At 47.8% G+C, this 18,904-nt stretch overlaps 1 protein-coding gene across 1 annotated transcript in view; it reads left to right on the forward strand.

Moving 5' to 3' along the window:
* Window positions 1–18,904, forward strand: part of DCC (DCC netrin 1 receptor) — an 844,139-nt gene that overhangs the window by 691,357 nt on the left and 133,878 nt on the right. The window contains exon 15 of the mRNA XM_078677748.1: window positions 18,347–18,541. Within this exon, the coding sequence (XP_078533874.1) occupies window positions 18,347–18,541 (195 nt within the window). The remainder of the gene's footprint in view (window positions 1–18,346; window positions 18,542–18,904) is intronic.

Genomic DNA, 18,904 nt, shown 5'->3' on the forward strand with positions numbered 1-18,904 from the left:
CTTGGGCAACCTTTATGTTCCTGGGTTGCAGACAGGGGGCCAGCGCTTCTCAGGCCCTTGGAGATTCAAAATTGTAGACACAGCACACAGCAAAGTCTTGGCAGTTTCAAGCAGGTAGGGTCACAGCACACAGCAAAGACCCTTTCTCCTCCTCAGCTTCCAGTTAGACAGCAGAACAGGTCAGCCCTTAGAGCACACAGCAAGGCAATCTTCCTTTAGTTCCCCGGCAGTCCTTCTTCCAGAAGAGGTTCCTCCTTGATTGTAGAAATTCAGAATCTCTTCTAAGAGGTCACAGCCTCTTTTTATACAGAGCAACCCTTTGTCTGTAGGTGCAGGGTGGGGGCAGAACCAGTTGCAGCTGGTTCTGGAGCACTCTTGATGGCCCAACCACCCATTCTATTTACTGGCAGGGCTTGGGTCATCAGTCACACCACAGGGGGGCGGAGCCAGCATTGTGTGGGGAAAACCCAGCCCATCCAGGACACAGGTACACTCCTCCCACACATCACTCATGCTAATCTCACACTCACCACCGGGCAGACCCATCCAGACTTCCTGGAGCCTGGCATGCCAGCCAGCTCCAGCCAATCACGCTCCAGCACCCTCTCTGCACACACACATCAATGTCAGAAGTAGCACTTCCCTTCTAGACACATACATGCCGCATACACCATCTCGCAGCATTCACTCTCACGAGTTCACACATACTAAACTCGAGCCTGCACTCCCCACGCATCAGGAACTACCAGGGACACACACATTCCCCATGCATTCCTATGGGAGGGCAGGCCAGCCATACTACACGCACGCACTTTACTCTGGGACACAGGGAAAAAGTGCGCAGCGACCCAAAAATCACTAACACAGGTTACAGAAACAGGCTAGGCAAAAGCAAAAAGTTGCGGGGTGAACCTGCCAAAAGGGCCAGGTCCAACACAACCCCCTTCCAGCCAAAACGCAGGGTAGACCAATCACTCCACTGATGGGCTTCCGTGCTTTGGGCGACAAAACACGGACACGGGCCCGCACGGCAGGGACACCCTCCGGTTTTTCGCCACTCTGAACCTACATGGATTTCTCTCAACAAGAACTCTCTGTCCCAACTAGGATACCCCACTGGCACCCTCTAGTGGTCCACGGTCAGGACCAGGCCCTAGACCATCCAAATGTCACAGGTCCTGACCACTTCACAGAGTGGGGGGCAGTAACCCCTGGCACACAGTAGCCATTCTCCACTCTCCCTCTCAGTGTAGTTCCAAACTACCTCTGATCCTTCAACCTAGGGTCCGCACCCTCAGGCTGACCAGAGGTCACGGGCAAGAATGCCCCACCCTACCTCTATTTCTGGGGTTCCGGACCCTCCCAGGGAGGCACCCACCAGAACACAACTCTCGCACCAGATCAGGACCTCACTCCATCAACTGGTCTACCACCTGGGATCTACCTTCCGGCTACATCGGGGTCAGAGGCGAGGACTCCCTCCCTCTGCACCCCCTTCCAGTTCCATGATCACAGGGTGAGTCCCAGTATGTCTCAGGCTAGACAGAGCACACGCCAGCAGCGTATCAGCGACACACTCTCCTCCAGTACTCCCTATCACAGGGTGATTCTCAGTATGTTCCAGGCTAGACAGAGCACACGCCAGCGGCGTATCAGCAACACACTTTCCTCCAGTACTCCCTATCACAGTGGGATTCTCAGTATGTCTCAGGCTAGACAGAGCACACGCCAGCAGCGTATCAGCAACACACTTTCCTCCCAACTGTTCAGGACCCTTATCAAAGACGCTCTTCCCTCCAGGTCAGGCTACCTGAACCTGGCCTCCCCCCTCCTCGGGGAACGACCTCCAGAGGCCCCACAGATGGTCAAGCACTCTAGACGGCCAAATGCCAAGCGAACCAGGACTTCACGGGGAGCACACATGCCCCACTACGAGGGTGACACATAACTACTGTGTCTTGTGACAGTCTGCCTGGCTCTAATCCCGCGACCTCCTGCCCACCTGGCAGGGCGCAGAGATCCCCCAGGACAGAAGTGGCATCACCATGGTCACTCACTGGTGGCCCAGCCCTTCTGGCTGGCCCTTGACCCACTGGTTCCTCCACTGGGGACTCTTTCCCCCTCTCACTCCTCAACCAGGACTTCTGCACCCTCCACTTAGGAGCGGTACTGCCCAATACTAGGACCGCCGGAGTTCTCGTTACAGAAACTCCCCATCCTCTAGACACAGGAAGATCCTCCTCAAATGACCTGTATGTACAGCCTAGGCCCCTGACCTGGCGCTCCCTTAGGGAACCCTCCAGGTCCTGAGACAGGGTTCGGGCCAACGTGAGACACACCGTCCCACACTCACTCCGCCTCCACTGAGACAGGACGTGAGCCCCTACACCCCACCATCCTAATGGGACCTAGCTGGGCTACACATGAACCCCTTCACCTACACAGGATCATCAGATACACAAGCCACTACTTTTAGATTCACTCCCTAATGCCTCTGCAAGACATCTAGCACACCGCCAGACATACACCTTCTTGTCCAGTGCCTCTGCAGGACCTCCTGCACACCACCAGAGGTACACCTCCTATGCAAGCTCCTTAAAAAAACTCACACCAACCCCTCTAGTTCAACACACCACTCATCCACACACTCCCCCTCCAGACTGGTGAGACAGTTCCTCACTGCCCCTGACTCTCAACCTGTACCCCTCTTACTGAGCACCAGGCACCATACTCTGGGAACTGGGAATGGGACTTCACGCACTGGACATGTTTTAGCTGCCACCACTGGATCCTACCATACTGGTGAATCCAGACACACATACTACACTCAGGGATATCCACCCTCCTGAGCTAGCCATTTCTCCTCCACACCCCCTCTCTCTCCTCTATCCACACCTCTGGGGACAGGAACGGGGATTGGACACTGGACCCAGGAAGGAACTCCCTATCTACTGGCGTCCCGCCCTGTAATTTTCTCTCTTCTGCCACTAAACATAAAGCGCTGGAACACCATTTGAAAATGACACTCTTGAGGAAAAATATAATCATAACAATAATTCCCAACATGTAATTATCTAAAATGCAGAGTTTTGTGGGGTGGCCTGTTGCCACTGCGGTACAACGCAAACACAAATCCGGATCCTCACCGCCTGCCACCAATGTTAGAACCGGGGGTCTCTAGTTGGCAGAGGTAAGTACCTTAGACCAAGTAGGGACCCTTGCTTCTAGTCAGGGTGAAGGAATAACCCTCTGAGATAACCCCTGCTCACCCTCTAGGTAGCATGGCGCGAGCAGTCTAGGCTAAACAGAGGCAATGTGGATAACATTTGCACTTAACACAACAGTAATCCCCAATCCACCACAAACTGAGACCACACAGGTAAGTATATTTTATAAAAATATATAACTTTATCTAGTTTCAGCAATGTAAATAAGGCAGTTGCACGATAATCACTTGGTTATAAAAATGATGCGCTTAATCTTAATGGTGGTACGTAGTTTCAAGAAGTTCTCATGTAAAACAAATGTCTCAAGTCTCCTTAATCAGCAGGTAAAAAAATATTGCCACTGATTTATAATTAATTTGCTCTCAAAACGAGCCAGGAAAACAATGTCAGCGCTTATAATAGCCAAGTCGATCTGCCCCTAATGCCAGGAATGCCAAGCGCGGCAGCGCGTCTCACCCGAAGGCTGGGGGGACTCCTTTTCCCTCCCCCGGCACTTCTTTCTGCCTCAGGCGAGCCTCCCTTGCCAGCGCTCACTCGCGCTCGGGCCCGGCCGGTCTCAGCAGGTTCTCCGCCCGCTCCCAGTCTCTCGGGGGCGGCGAGGAGCAGAGACGGCAGGCCGGGGGCTCGAGCACTCTTACAATTCCCTCGGCGAGGTCGGGTCAGTCTTCCCCGGTCCCGGCGGTGATTACACAGGCAGACGAGGTCCTTGACGAAGGGAACCAATCCTGTCGCGGCACTTCAGCCGAGCCTCCCGTGATGACACCGTCACTCAGGGGGAATCAGCCAATCCGGTCGCGGCGCTTCTGCCGAGCCTCCCGTGACGTCACCGCCTGCTCTGGGGAAATCGACCAATCCGGTCGCAGCGTTTCTCACTCAGCCTACGGCGGCAGCCAACCACAGCGCGGCCCCTTCGTGGCTGCGAGCAGGCCCTCGGGGGTGATTTCAGGGCCCGGGCCCGCGGCGATGCTGAGGCGGGTCAAGCGGAATTAGCCCGCGCCACGCTGGAGCGCTTCAGAACCCTCTGGCCCCCACAAGCACGTGTCGATGAACACGTCGATCTCGAGATACAGCAGTTAGCAGTCAGCGCGGCGCTCTCAAGCAGAACAGAGAGCAGCCAGCGCGCTACACGGGGCAATCAGCAGGGCTTAGTCCAGCAGTCCCCGAGTTTCCCTGCACACAGCAATTTCGCGATCTCCTTGCCACACAGCAGCTTCAGGGGGCACAGCAGAGTCTTGTTTCCTTGGGCAACCTTTATATTCCTGGGTTGCAGACAGGGGGCCAGCTCTTCTCAGGCCCTTGGAGATTCAAGATTGTAGACACAGCACACAGCAAAGTCTTGGCAGTTTCAAGCAGGTAGGGTCACAGCACACAGCAAAGACCCTTTCTCCTCCTCAGCTTCCAGTTAGACAGCAGAACAGGTCAGCCCTTAGAGCACACAGCAAGGCAATCTTCCTTTAGTTCCCCGGCAGTCCTTCTTCCAGAAGAGGTTCCTCCTTGATTGTAGAAATTCAGAATCTCTTCTAAGAGGTCACAGCCTCTTTTTATACAGAGCAACCCTTTGTCTGTAGGTGCAGGGTGGGGGCAGAACCAGTTGCAGCTGGTTCTGGAGCACTCTTGATGGCCCAACCACCCATTCTATTTACTGGCAGGGCTTGGGTCATCAGTCACACCACAGGGGGGCGGAGCCAGCATTGTGTGGGGAAAACCCAGCCCATCCAGGACACAGGTACACTCCTCCCACACATCACTCATGCTAATCTCACACTCACCACCGGGCAGACCCATCCAGACTTCCTGGAGCCTGGCATGCCAGCCAGCTCCAGCCAATCACGCTCCAGCACCCTCTCTGCACACACACATCAATGTCCAGAAGTAGCACTTCCCTTCTAGACACATACATGCCGCATACACCATCTCGCAGCATTCACTCTCACGAGTTCACACATACTAAACTCGAGCCTGCACTCCCCACGCATCAGGAACTACCAGGGACACACACATTCCCCATGCATTCCTATGGGAGGGCAGGCCAGCCATACTACACGCACGCACTTTACTCTGGGACACAGGGAAAAAGTGCGCAGCGACCCAAAAATCACTAACACAGGTTACAGAAACAGGCTAGGCAAAAGCAAAAAGTTGCGGGGTGAACCTGCCAAAAGGGCCAGGTCCAACACAACCCCCTTCCAGCCAAAACGCAGGGTAGACCAATCACTCCACTGATGGGCTTCCCTGCTTTGGGCGACAAAAAACGGACACGGGCCCGCACGGCAGGGACACCCTCCGGTTTTTTGCCACTCTGAACCTACATGGATTTCTCTCAACAAGAACTCTCTGTCCCAACTAGGATACCCCACTGGCACCCTCTAGTGGTCTACAGTCAGGACCAGGCCCTAGACCATCCAAATGTCACAGGTCCTGACCACTTCACAGAGTGGGGGGCAGTAACCCCTGGCACACAGTAGCCATTCTCCACTCTCCCTCTCAGTGTAGTTCCAAACTACCACTGATCCTTCAACCTAGGGTCCGCACCCTCAGGCTGACCAGAGGTCACGGGCAAGAATGCCCCACCCTACCTCTATTTCTGGGGTTCCGAACCCTCCCAGAGAGGCACCCACCAGAACACAACTCTCCCACCAGATCAGGACCTCACTCCATCAACTGGTCTACCACCTGGGATCTACCTTCCGGCTACATCGGGGTCAGAGGCGAGGACTCCCTCCCTCTGCACCCCCTTCCAGTTCCATGATCACAGGGTGAGTCCCAGTATGTCTCAGGCTAGACAGAGCACACGCCAGCAGCGTATCAGCGACACACTCTCCTCCAGTACTCCCTATCACAGGGTGATTCTCAGTATGTTCCAGGCTAGACAGAGCACACGCCAGCGGCGTATCAGCAACACACTTTCCTCCAGTACTCCCTATCACAGTGGGATTCTCAGTATGTCTCAGGCTAGACAGAGCACACACCAGCAGCGTATCAGCAACACACTTTCCTCCCAACTGTTCAGGACCCTTATCAAAGACGCTCTTCCCTCCAGGTCAGGCTACCTGAACCTGGCCTCCCCCCTCCTCGGGGAACGACCTCCAGAGGCCCCACAGATGGTCAAGCACTCTAGACGGCCAAATGCCCAGCGAACCAGGACTTCACGGGGAGCACGCATGCCCCACTACGAGGGTGACACATAACTACTGTGTCTTGTGACAGTCTGCCTGGCTCTAATCCCGCGACCTCCTGCCCACCTGGCAGGGCGCAGAGATCCCCCAGGACAGAAGTGGCATCACCATGGTCACTCACTGGTGGCCCAGCCCTTCTGGCTGGCCCTTGACCCACTGGTTCCTCCACTGGGGACTCTTTCCCCCTCTCACTCCTCAACCAGGACTTCTGCACCCTCCACTTAGGAGCGGTACTGCCCAATACTAGGACCGCCGGAGTTCTGGTTACAGAAACTCCCCATCCTCTAGACACAGGAAGATCCTCCTCAAATGACCTGTATGTACAGCCTAGGCCCCTGACCTGGCGCTCCCTTAGGGAACCCTCCAGGCCCTGAGACAGGGTTCGGGCCAACGTGAGACACACCGTCCCACACTCACTCCGCCTCCACTGAGACAGGACGTGAGCCCCTACACCCCACCATCCTAATGGGACCTAGCTGGGCTACACATGAACCCCTTCACCTACACAGGATCATCAGATACACAAGCCACTACTTTTAGATTCACTCCCTAATGCCTCTGCAAGACATCTAGCACACCGCCAGACATCCACCTTCTTGTCCAGTGCCTCTGCAGGACCTCCTGCACACCACCAGAGGTACACCTCCTATGCAAGCTCCTTAAAAAAACTCACACCAACTCCTCTAGTTCAACACACCACTCATCCACACACTCCCCCTCCAGACTGGTGAGACAGTTCCTCACTGCCCCTGACTCTCAACCTGTACCCCTCTTACTGAGCACCAGGCACCATACTCTGGGAACTGGGAATGGGACTTCACGCACTGGACATATTTTAGCTGCCACCACTGGATCCTACCATACTGGTGAAGCCAGACACACATACTACACTCAGGGATAACCACCCTCCTGAGCTAGCCATTTCTCCTCCACACCCCCTCTCTCTCCTCTATCCACACCTCTGGGGACCGGAACGGGGATTGGACACTGGACCCAGGAAGGAACTCCCTATCTACTGGCGTCCCGCCCTGTCATTTTCTCTCTTCTGCCACTAAACATAAAGCGCAGGAACACAATTTGAAAATGACACTCTTGAGGAAAAATATAATCATAACAATAATCCCCAACATGTAATTATCTAAAATGCAGAGTTTTGTGGGGTGGCCTGTTGCCACTGCGGTACAACGCAAACACAAATCCGGATCCTCACCGCCTGCCACCAATGTTAGAACCGGGGGTCTCTAGTTGGCAGAGGTAAGTACCTTAGACCAAGTAGGGACCCTTGCTTCTAGTCAGGGTGAAGGAATAACCCTCTGAGATAACCCCTGCTCACCCTCTAGGTAGCATGGCGCGAGCAGTCTAGGCTAAACAGAGGCAATGTGGATAACATTTGCACTTAACACAACAGTAATCCCCAATCCACCACAAACTGAGACCACACAGGTAAGTATATTTTATAAAAATATATAACTTTATCTAGTTTCAGCAATGTAAATAAGTCAGTTGCACGATAATCACTTGGTTATAAAAATGATGCACTTAATCTTAATGGTGGTACGTAGTTTCAGGAAGTTCTCATGTAAAACAAATGTCTCAAGTCTCCTTAATCAGCAGGTAAAAAAATATTGCCACTGATTTATAATTAATTTGCTCTCAAAACGAGCCAGGAAAACAATGTCAGCGCTTAAAATAGCCAAGTCGATCTGCCCCTAATGCCAGGAATGCCAAGCGCGGCAGCGCGTCTCACCCGAAGGCTGGGGGGACTCCTTTTCCCTCCCCCGGCACTTCTTTCTGCCTCAGGCGAGCCTCCCTTGCCAGCGCTCACTCGCGCTCGGGCCCGGCCGGTCTCAGCAGGTTCTCCGCCCGCTCCCAGTCTCTCGGGGGCGGCGAGGAGCAGAGACGGCAGGCCGGGGGCTCGAGCACTCTTACAATTCCCTCGGCGAGGTCGGGTCAGTCTTCCCCGGTCCCGGCAGTGATTACGCAGGCAGACGAGGTCCTTGACGATGGGAACCAATCCTGTCGCGGCACTTCAGCCGAGCCTCCCGTGACGACACCGTCACTCAGGGGGAATCAGCCAATCCGGTCGCGGCGCTTCTGCCGAGCCTCCCGTGACGTCACCGCCTGCTCTGGGGAAATCGACCAATCCGGTTGCAGCGTTTCTCACTCAGCCTACGGCGGCAGCCAACCACAGCGCGGCCCCTTCGTGGCTGCGAGCAGGCCCTCGGGGGTGATTTCAGGGCCCGGGCCCGCGGCGATGCTGAGGCGGGTCAAGCGGAATTAGCCCGCGCCACGCTGGAGCGCTTCAGAACCCTCTGGCCCCCACAAGCATGTGTCGATGAACACGTCGATCTCGAGATACAGCAGTTAGCAGTCAGCGCGGCGCTCTCAAGCAGAACAGAGAGCAGCCAGCGCGCTACACGGGGAAATCAGCAGGGCTTAGTCCAGCAGTCCCCGAGTTTCCCTGCACCCAGCAATTTCGCGATCTCCTTGCCACACAGCAGCTTCAGGGGGCACAGCAGAGTCTTGTTTCCTTGGGCAACCTTTATGTTCCTGGGTTGCAGACAGGGGGCCAGCTCTTCTCAGGCCCTTGGAGATTCAAGATTGTAGACACAGCACACAGCAAAGTCTTGGCAGTTTCAAGCAGGTAGGGTCACAGCACACAGCAAAGACCCTTTCTCCTCCTCAGCTTCCAGTTAGACAGCAGAACAGGTCAGCCCTTAGAGCACACAGCAAGGCAATCTTCCTTTAGTTCCCCGGCAGTCCTTCTTCCAGAAGAGGTTCCTCCTTGATTGTAGAAATTCAGAATCTCTTCTAAGAGGTCACAGCCTCTTTTTATACAGAGCAACCCTTTGTCTGTAGGTGCAGGGTGGGGGCAGAACCAGTTGCAGCTGGTTCTGGAGCACTCTTGATGGCCCAACCACCCATTCTATTTACTGGCAGGGCTTGGGTCATCAGTCACACCACAGGGGGGCGGAGCCAGCATTGTGTGGGGAAAACCCAGCCCATCCAGGACACAGGTACACTCTTCCCACACATCACTCATGCTAATCTCACACTCACCACCGGGCATACCCATCCAGACTTCCTGGAGCCTGGCATGCCAGCCAGCTCCAGCCAATCACGCTCCAGCACCCTCTCTGCACACACACATCAATGTCCAGAAGTAGCACTTCCCTTCTAGACACATACATACATACACCATCTCGCAGCATTCACTCTCACGAGTTCACACATACTAAACTCGAGCCTGCACTCCCCACGCATCAGGAACTACCAGGGACACACACATTCCCCATGCATTCCTATGGGAGGGCAGGCCAGCCATACTACACGCACGCACTTTACTCTGGGACACAGGGAAAAAGTGCGCAGCGACCCAAAAATCACTAACACAGGTTACAGAAACAGGCTAGGCAAAAGCAAAAAGTTGCGGGGTGAACCTGCCAAAAGGGCCAGGTCCAACATGTGCTAATACTTTCTCAAAAATACTGAGTTTGAGTCACAAAACCTTTGCTGAGACATATACTTGCTAGCTTGAGTACACTTTCTTTATACTAGAAAAGAAAAGTGAGCTAGGAGCACTACAAGAGTAAGTCACCCCTACTCATACCACAATATCTATGAATACAGTTTATGTTGTTGTAAAACTAATTTGTCAATGCTGAATTTAGATTTCTCTCCTGATTGTTCACAGCACATTTGAAGGCAGTTCAAATATGTTGCTCATGTTTTACCAGACTTCTGTGTGTTGTTATGCGGTTGAAATTGTATGATATAACACGTTACATTGCATCTGATTTTTATGGATTACTATTACAAAAAATCAAAAACTGTAATTTATCTTTAGGGTTTCCGTTTATTTTTTTGTTTTTGCAAATATTTTTCAGTTTATTGAAAACTTTACTCAGTGAGTGTTTTTTGTAATGGAACTGACAGTGTACATGTAAACCAAGTCCCATGTTCTGATCGAGCTTTCCATACATGAGAGGAGCATTATACAAAGAGCTGTCATGGTCCTGAGGCAATATTACAGAATGTGGTGCGCTCTCTTTGCGTTGGGCTGACCTTTCAAAAGGTGTGCCCTGCGCAAACAAGGAGTGTGCCATATTATATTGATTATGCTGCCCTCAGGGCCGCCGCAAAGTTGTGCTGTTATGGGGGCAGCATTCAAGTGAAATACAGAGTCTTTTTGAAGCAGCTCCTCCATGATTCACTGTGCAGGCAGCAACCTGCCTGCACTTTTAAGGGGGATTTGAGATCCTCTTCATGGTGGTTGCAGTGAGCGTCTGTACCCAAGTGCAAGGGGGTCTAAAGGGGGATTCATAGGACCCCCTTTCCCCATCCAGAGGACTGCAATAGGTGGGTGCAATCAGGCTATCTGTGGTTGTAAATCAGTGCTTTGTTTGTGAACAGGACACTAACTTTTGAAGTTTAAGTGTCAATCCCTCCCATTCGTCCCTGCCCAGAAAGGCGCATCAGAATGCAGCTGAATGTGAATGCAGGTGAGTTCTCAGAATGCAGATGAGCCTCACCTTCCTGTGTTTGTGGCTATCTAGTGGAAATGCCCAAAGTGTAGCTGTCGCCCAGCCCAGACTTATATTGTAAGACACAACGAGCAGTAAGTACAGAGAAATGGCCACTTTCTAAAAGTGGCATTTCTAAAACAGTAATGTTAAATCCAACTTCACCAGTAAGGAGGATTTATCATTATCATTCCAAGCATATCAAACATGTCAATGCCACTCCTATCTGATCAGGAATTATAGATGAAAAGTGTATTAATGCATTCCAATACTGGCCTATGAGAGGGGTAGGCCTCACAGGAGTACTGAACTAAATAGGCTGTTTGTCAGTACCAGCATATGTAAAACATACAAGTACATGTCTTACCTTATACTTACATGACATCCTGCCCTTTGGGTTACTTAGGGCCTACCTTAGGGGTGGCTTAGCTGTAATAAAAGGGGAGTTTAAGGTTTAGCAAGTAGTGTAAACGCCACTCCGAAGTGGCAGTAAATGACACACACAGGCACTGCAGTGGCAGGCCTGAGACAGGTTTGAAAGGCTACTTCTATGGGTGTCACAATCTGTGCTGCAGCCCACAAGTAGCAGTTGAAGTACAGGCCCTGGTTATATGTTACACCATTTTATAAGGGACCTACTGGTACAACACGAATGCCAGTCACGTATATACCAATCCCATCATTTTTAGGGGGCAACCACATGTGCATTAACACTTTTTAGTAATAGTAAAGTGCTCAGAGTCATAAGGTCAACAAAAACAATCAACAAAACATGGAGGGGAAAGGGAAAAAATCACAGGGGAAGACCACCCTAAGGATGCCAGGGCTGAAAGTGTCCCACACCCAAAGCTCCTTTGCCCCAATGTCCGGACGGTATACACAAAACACCAAAGGAGATCGATTAGGTGTTTTTCACTGTCAGGACATGTAAAACCTAAACACCCTACTATGCACCCTACCCTTTGGACTTTAGTTGCTATATTGGGGTTGTCTCATATGTATTGAAATGGAAGGTATAAGAGTGGCATAAAGGTATATTTTGTCAGGTCAAAATGGCGCCTTGCAACTGTGCTACAGTCTGCAGTGGCAGGCCTGAATGGTGTTAAAGGCTACTTTAGTTGATGGCACAATGAGTGCTGTAGCTCTCTAGTTGCATTTAATTTACAGGCTCTTGGTACATGCAGTACCATATACTAGGGACTTACACATAAATGGAATGTACAAATCAGGTGAGGTCCAATGTTACCATGTTTTCAAGGTCAATCACTTTACCACTGGTTAGGTGGGAAAAAGTGCATACAGTCCTAAAAGCCAAGAAACTTGGGTTCAGCAAAGGAAGGTAAAGGAAGACAACAATCTGGGATGACCTTGCAAAAAAAGCCATGTCCAACATACAAATGCAAAATATTCAGCTCATTCTTGTTATTAACTCGGCAAGACACTTACATTTTTTATTCTCATAAGTCTATAGCTTTCTAAATTGTTAATTGTTGCACTTACAGGACCGCCCTTTGAGTAAGATTTTTACTTGGCCAACATCAATAATGTGTGAGCGAAAGACACTTGAAACAGATTTTCTGCTTCAATCTGTGGAAACCCTGCAGAAAAGACTAGGCCCAACATATATATGGAAAATTATCAGCTCATTCCTGATATTAACATGGCAAGACACTTAACTTCTTTATTATCATTACTCTATTGCTCTCTAAATTCTTAAGTCCTGTATTTTAAGGAACCACCCTTTGAGTAAGTGATCTACTTACCCAACATTAACAATATTTGAGCGAAGGACACTTAAAGCAGATCTTTGGCTTGAATCTATGGAGCCACCCTATGAATGGCGTTTTAGGTGGTCAGCTAAAACCCACATAACTCTTTACCCACTAGCTGGTAACAAGCATATATATAGGGCTCCCGGGCACCATCCTCAGAACACATTTTGGGTCTGCAGAAGAACAGAATAGGATCAAACCCTGCTTGTTGCAGCCTGAGAGGAGTCCTGCAGGATGAGACCTTCTTCTCCTTGAACCTAGAATAAAGAAGTGGACTCCAAGGGTCAGTGAGCTGACTTCTCATGTAGTTAGAGGGGCACAACCACTTTAAAACCCACTTTTTTCTCTGAAGACCTGTTGACCAGTTTCAACTGGACCTGCTCTGAACCCTGTCCTTGACCCTAAAAATGTATTGGCAGCATCAAGCCCTAAAATTCCTAAAAGTGCTTCACCACCAGTCTGGGAACCTTGGGTGAAGAACTGAGGTAAATGAGTCACCCCTGAAAAATTGATGACTTAGAACAGATTTGGACTTCCAGGCTTTCGGAGGACCAGGACCAACCACCAGACACAATCCAGTGAATAACTGACCTCCCTGAGCAAAAGGAACAGGTTTATCCTGCTTGGAGCATCTTTGCACCAGGAAATCTGTTTTCAGTAGGACACAGGCAAGAAGGTATCAGGCCTCATGGAGCCATGTTCGAATACGGACATTTGTATTACTGTTTTGATAGTGCATAAATACTTTACATATTGCCTTACGTCAAGCCTGTTTGTTCTGTGTCACAGCTATCAGGGGTTGAGCTCTGGTTTATTTAGTGACTTTTGTGATCAAACTAACAAATTTGTGTTATGTATTCCTTTAGGTGGCTTTGTTGCATTAGATAAAGTAGGTTGTTTTTTAAGACCATCACTTGGTTAATTACTTTATGTTCTCGTTAGCAAGGAATTAAAGTATGTTGGTTGTCATGCTTGCGAAGTTCTTGCACATGACTTATATTAGCTACTGGGAGCTCACACTTTATGTATACTGATGGGAAGTCACGATGTCTTACTCCTTCCTTTCAAAGCTTGTCCACTGAACTGTCACACTTACTAAAAGCAACACACGATCTGTCATTCTCAAACGCATTTAGACACTTCATACCGGTATTAAATAGCAGCCAAAAATGGGAGATAATATTTCTGATCATTTTAAGAATCAGTTCTAGCATCCATTATGTGGAGTCAGGAGTTTGTAGGAAATTGGAGCTAAGCTAAAAGCACCAAAAGTATCCAGCTTACATAGCAACGTCTGTGGATGTTATCCACTCTTAGCTTTTCTCGCTAAAACCAACAAATTCAGCAGGACTTGCTCAACACCTATCTGACTTTGGTGAGACCGTCCTTGATACAGCCTGCTGCCTTGCCCCACTGAGTTATTTTGATTTCCATTTTGCAGACTAAGTCCAACTTACTAAAAGCAACAAATGATCTGTCAGACTCAAACACATTTAGACACTTCAAACCAGTATTAAATAGCAGCCTAAAATGGGAGATATTATTTCTGATCATTTTGAGAATCAGTTCTAGCATCCACAATGTGGAGTCAGGATTTTGTAGGCCTGTCACTGCCTCTGTATTACATTGTGTGACCATCACAAATTGTTTGATCTCTTTAATTATGTGTCAGAATGAGAAGTACGTGCAGTATCCAGAACCCGGTATTTGTAAAGCGCGAACTAATCACCCCTAAGGGTCTCAAGGCGCTGGAGATCCACTGCACACACAGGCACCATATTTGTGCTGTATTAAAACAGTGCTTTATTTTTAGAAAAAAAAAAGTACAGGTGACCAAAGGTTTTCCGTCTCTGCTGCCAATTTCCTGGCTGTCGAATGCTGTCCAGTCTTGATTGTCCTTATTCTGTTTTCTTCCACCACCTTAGTATTTCTTTCCTCTTTATTCTACTCTGACAGTTTGTTTTTCCTACCGTTGTGTCACTTCACTATCTTTGCCACGTTATTTCTACCTTTTCTGCCTTGCTCTCTCTTGGTGTGGATCTGTTGAAGAAAAATAAGTCCAGGTCCAGAAAAATGAAAAATTAAGCATTGCTTGCAGGCCAATGCTTCTTACAGTAGTTCAGCATATAATGAATGTTGGTTTAAGATGACTCACGACTATGATGTAATACAACTTAATTAACTAAAATATATAAATTTAACAGCAGCAGGATCAATCAAAAATGCATTACATATATTTGCCGGAGCCTGCCTGAAATTGTAAAGAGCATGCTTGAAGTGAAATTGACATCCTTCTGCGGCGGTGTTTCATCTGCTCTTATATAAAAGCAGCCAGACATCAAACATGTGCTATTTTTACCCAGATTGCTAACTGGTCTCCTGGCAGACGCCCCCCAGTGATGTGTTGCTTCCCTTCACCATATGTCCCTTGCACCACGCACTGAAGGGGGGAAAAGAGACCTGCAGCTCTACAGTGCTCTGCACTCTTCCAGCTCCCGGTGGAGATTTCTTTTAATTAGTGTGTTTTGTTGCAGTGATTAGAAATCCAAACACTGTTGCTGATTCAAGTCTCCCTAGATAGCTTGCTTGCTTTTGCTGACAGCTGAGAAGTTTTTAAATGTTGATTATGAGCCCCCGGAATTTGCAAATGGAAAAGAACAGGGAGCTCGGTTTGACTTCCAGGAGATTGGCAAGCATGAATGAATATGCACAAGAAGCAATGATTACTGATGCAAAAGTACCATCAGGCCTACGGAGATCAGATAAGATGTTGCCTTATTTTAGTTACATTAGTTTACATCGCTTGGCCCTTAGGACATACCATGTTCTTCTCATGATTATGTCATGTACTACTCTTATGAACAAATGTATATGTGCTCAACATGGGACTGTATGAACTCAGTAGAATACTAGAGAATTTATTACAAGCAGCGCCTTATCCAGGTCCCAAATGACAGTATATTGTGAATTATATATATAGAACTATAGATAGATAAGAGTGAATTGAGGGGGTGCTTCTTACATATGCAGTAGGCAACAAGAGTTAATCCGAACCCTGAGATGGAAAACATCACCATAATTCACTTTTTACCCATTTAAACATTTTATGTTATGTACGGCCCCCACAAATCTTCTGCCCTTGCTGTCAATAATAACAGAGGGGCATAGGAGTAATGGGGTGACATACATAGCATGGCCCCCCCGCCCTCCCTGTCTCAAACTGAAAAAAATACCTCGCCGCTTGCCCACACTCCAATCACTCTCTGGCTGTGACTAACCTTCCCTCTCCTCCAGATCATGGGTGACAGCAGTGATCATACTACATACAATACACACTTTCTCCACCATGGGGCAAATATCTATGTGCAGAGTTGATTATGTGGATTTTGAGAAAACAATTGAAGTAGCAAGGTGGATTTAAAGGGGCATGTGGTCAAGCATATAGCTTGGCCTTAGAAACATGTGGGCTTATACAAAATGCATCCCAGGTAGATCCTGGGTAGAGCTATTCCAGACCACGAGAACGGAGGAAGAACTACAATCATTTGGTAGGCCTTTTCAAGATGTAAAGGGCTAATAAACAAATGTGTATTTTCCTGAAGCCAGGTTGTGCAATCCCTCTCCAGGTTGTAGTCTGGAACTGTGGAATTTGCATCTTGACACTTTGATAAAGACATAGGTGGTGTCTCTGACAACACTTTTGTCATTTGTTGCTGTCAGTGAAGGCTAACTTCGCATTTTTTTGGCTGCAACTACAACCACTGCTCGAAAGAAGGTTGGCTATGTTGTGTTTACTTTATTTTCAATACACAATAGAAGTAAGAGCCAGATTGTTATATGATGGTATTGAGAGTCTATAATTGCATTATAAAAATCTTTATCACGCTATTTACCAACACAGACTTTCTCAACTGTGGTCAACCTGACTTCCAATAAAATATATAGATGACTCTATTGGGAAAGTCTTAATATTTTTAGTTTGTAATAATCCTGTTTTTGTTCAACATTTCAGCTTTTTAAACAACATTACAAAGTTGAACTTTATAAAAAAGGTGGTGGTCCATAACCACCACCACAATGAGCAAATTGTAAGGTCGCCACCAGCAAACAGGGAGGCAGGGCCTAATTTTTATTGGGGCATTATGATGCAAACTTAGTCCTCCCCCTTCTACTGCCAGTTCAAAGTGCTTTTTTGAATTGTCAGTTTAGGGACCTGGACTAAGCAACATTTCTAAATTAGTGTTGCAAGGCAGCACTGAGTTTGCTAAAATACCTTCTTTTCACTGCTCTTCTCAGCAGTGTAAAGTGGGAGGAGTCATCAGTGGGTACTCTTAAGACCCTTTATGCTGTCGAGAGTCCAGTGTCACTTTGTCCACCATATTCCTATCAAACAGTGTAATACATCAGTATCAACAGAGTTATAGTATTTTGGTCAGGGCATTGTAAGTGCCACAGGCCTTTTCTTTTTATTAAGAATTGATAAGTAACACACACGTGTCTAAACCCTCATAATACCATTGAATGTGTTAGATAGATACAATCATCCACCTCACACCAATGAATTTCATATAGCTCTAGGAATACCTGTGTTGGATACTATAAAATGATTAAAGCAGGCAGGTGGTTGGAAGCAGTAGCATATACATATGTGGCTGGTTCTAACTTTTCTTGTGAGAATACTTCACTTTCCGTTGCTAATTTCTGAGGGGGGTTGTATCAATGTTGCACTTGCCTTCTATCATTTTTAAATCTTTGCTTCCTGTATCGTGAGTTCCTTCAGCAGAGTAACATATCAGCCTGTCTCCTTCTGCTCTCAAAGAGACAAGCTTATGTGGCTAGCTTTGTAAGGAGCTCATAATATGGTAGCCGCACTGCAACAGGAAACAAACTCCAACAGAAAATATGCAATAAATTGAATTTAGTCTTTAGAACCTGTTGTTATATTTTCTTCCTAAGGCCCAAGAATACTTTGTATCAACATACGGAGAAAGTCAATCAACAGGTAAATAATATACACTCAAGTATTGTGCTGAGTTTCATAAACCATGTGATGCCTTATGCTTTCACTGACTCCCCCCATGTGTCAGATAGTTTATATGAATACGTAGCAAATAAAAGTTCTTTATTCACGAGAAATAAGACGTTTCTTGTCAAATACTACTACTGCTGTGTCTCACCTTTCTTTGCAGACTCTTTCTACAAACCACAGGAAAACAAACTCTAACACAAGACATCCTTTCATTAGATAAACAGGATAAAACACTTTGTCTTTGCTAAAGGTGTAGAAGTGTGGCTTCATGACTTTGTATCTTTTTTATTGTACAACTGTGATTACATTTTGGTAAATGAAATAGTTAAATGAAGTCCTACTGGCAGGCACAAATACCCCAAGTACTGCTCAACAGTGTCAATAAAAAAGGAATCAGGTTTAAGTGGTCGTACCAATACTCTCTTTCAATATTAACAGAAAGATTTCAGTGCAGTGTGATTCTGACGTTTCTGAAATGCTTGCATGACCATGAAGATTTGCTATTTGGGAAGTTCTATAAAGACATGCATACTGAAATGATGGAAGCAAATGCCACATATTGGAGGAATAAATACAGCTACTATGATTTTTCCTAATTGTTTTCCTCTTTGAATTGCAGAATCTCAGGTTCCTGATCAGCCAAGCTCTCTTCATGTTCGGCCATTGACTACCGGCATAGTTATGAGTTGGACTCCACCACTGAACCCCAACATTGTTGTAAGAGGATACATTATTGGATATGGTGTTGGCAGCCCTTATGCAGAGACAGTGAGAGTGGACAGCAAGCAGAGATATTATTCCATTGAAAATTTGGGTAAGCTATTCTATGTGCAGTGCAACTCTATTGTGTTTTAACTAGCACGCATTCTTAAATGTCAATATGAAATTTATAAAGCAGTCATAGGTGCCTATGTTCTGTACAACAAGTTAATTGTTTGATGTAAGAATATGCATGGTAGTCCACCACAAGTAATAAAATCATTAAACCGTTACATTTCAATAATTTAAACCTGAGCTCAACTCCTGGTAGCTATGTCACAGTTAAAACAGGCTAGACTTAGACAAACTATTGTAGGAAGTGCCCATCTTTTAATTCATGTACCTCCAGACGTTTGCCCTGTCTGTTTGGTGGCTGTTGAACTCTGTGTACTTTACCCCTCTTAATCTGTAATACAGG

This window comes from Lissotriton helveticus, chromosome 2_1, assembly GCF_964261635.1.
Source record: "Lissotriton helveticus chromosome 2_1, aLisHel1.1, whole genome shotgun sequence".
In the NCBI taxonomy this organism is placed as follows: Eukaryota; Metazoa; Chordata; class Amphibia; order Caudata; family Salamandridae; genus Lissotriton; species Lissotriton helveticus.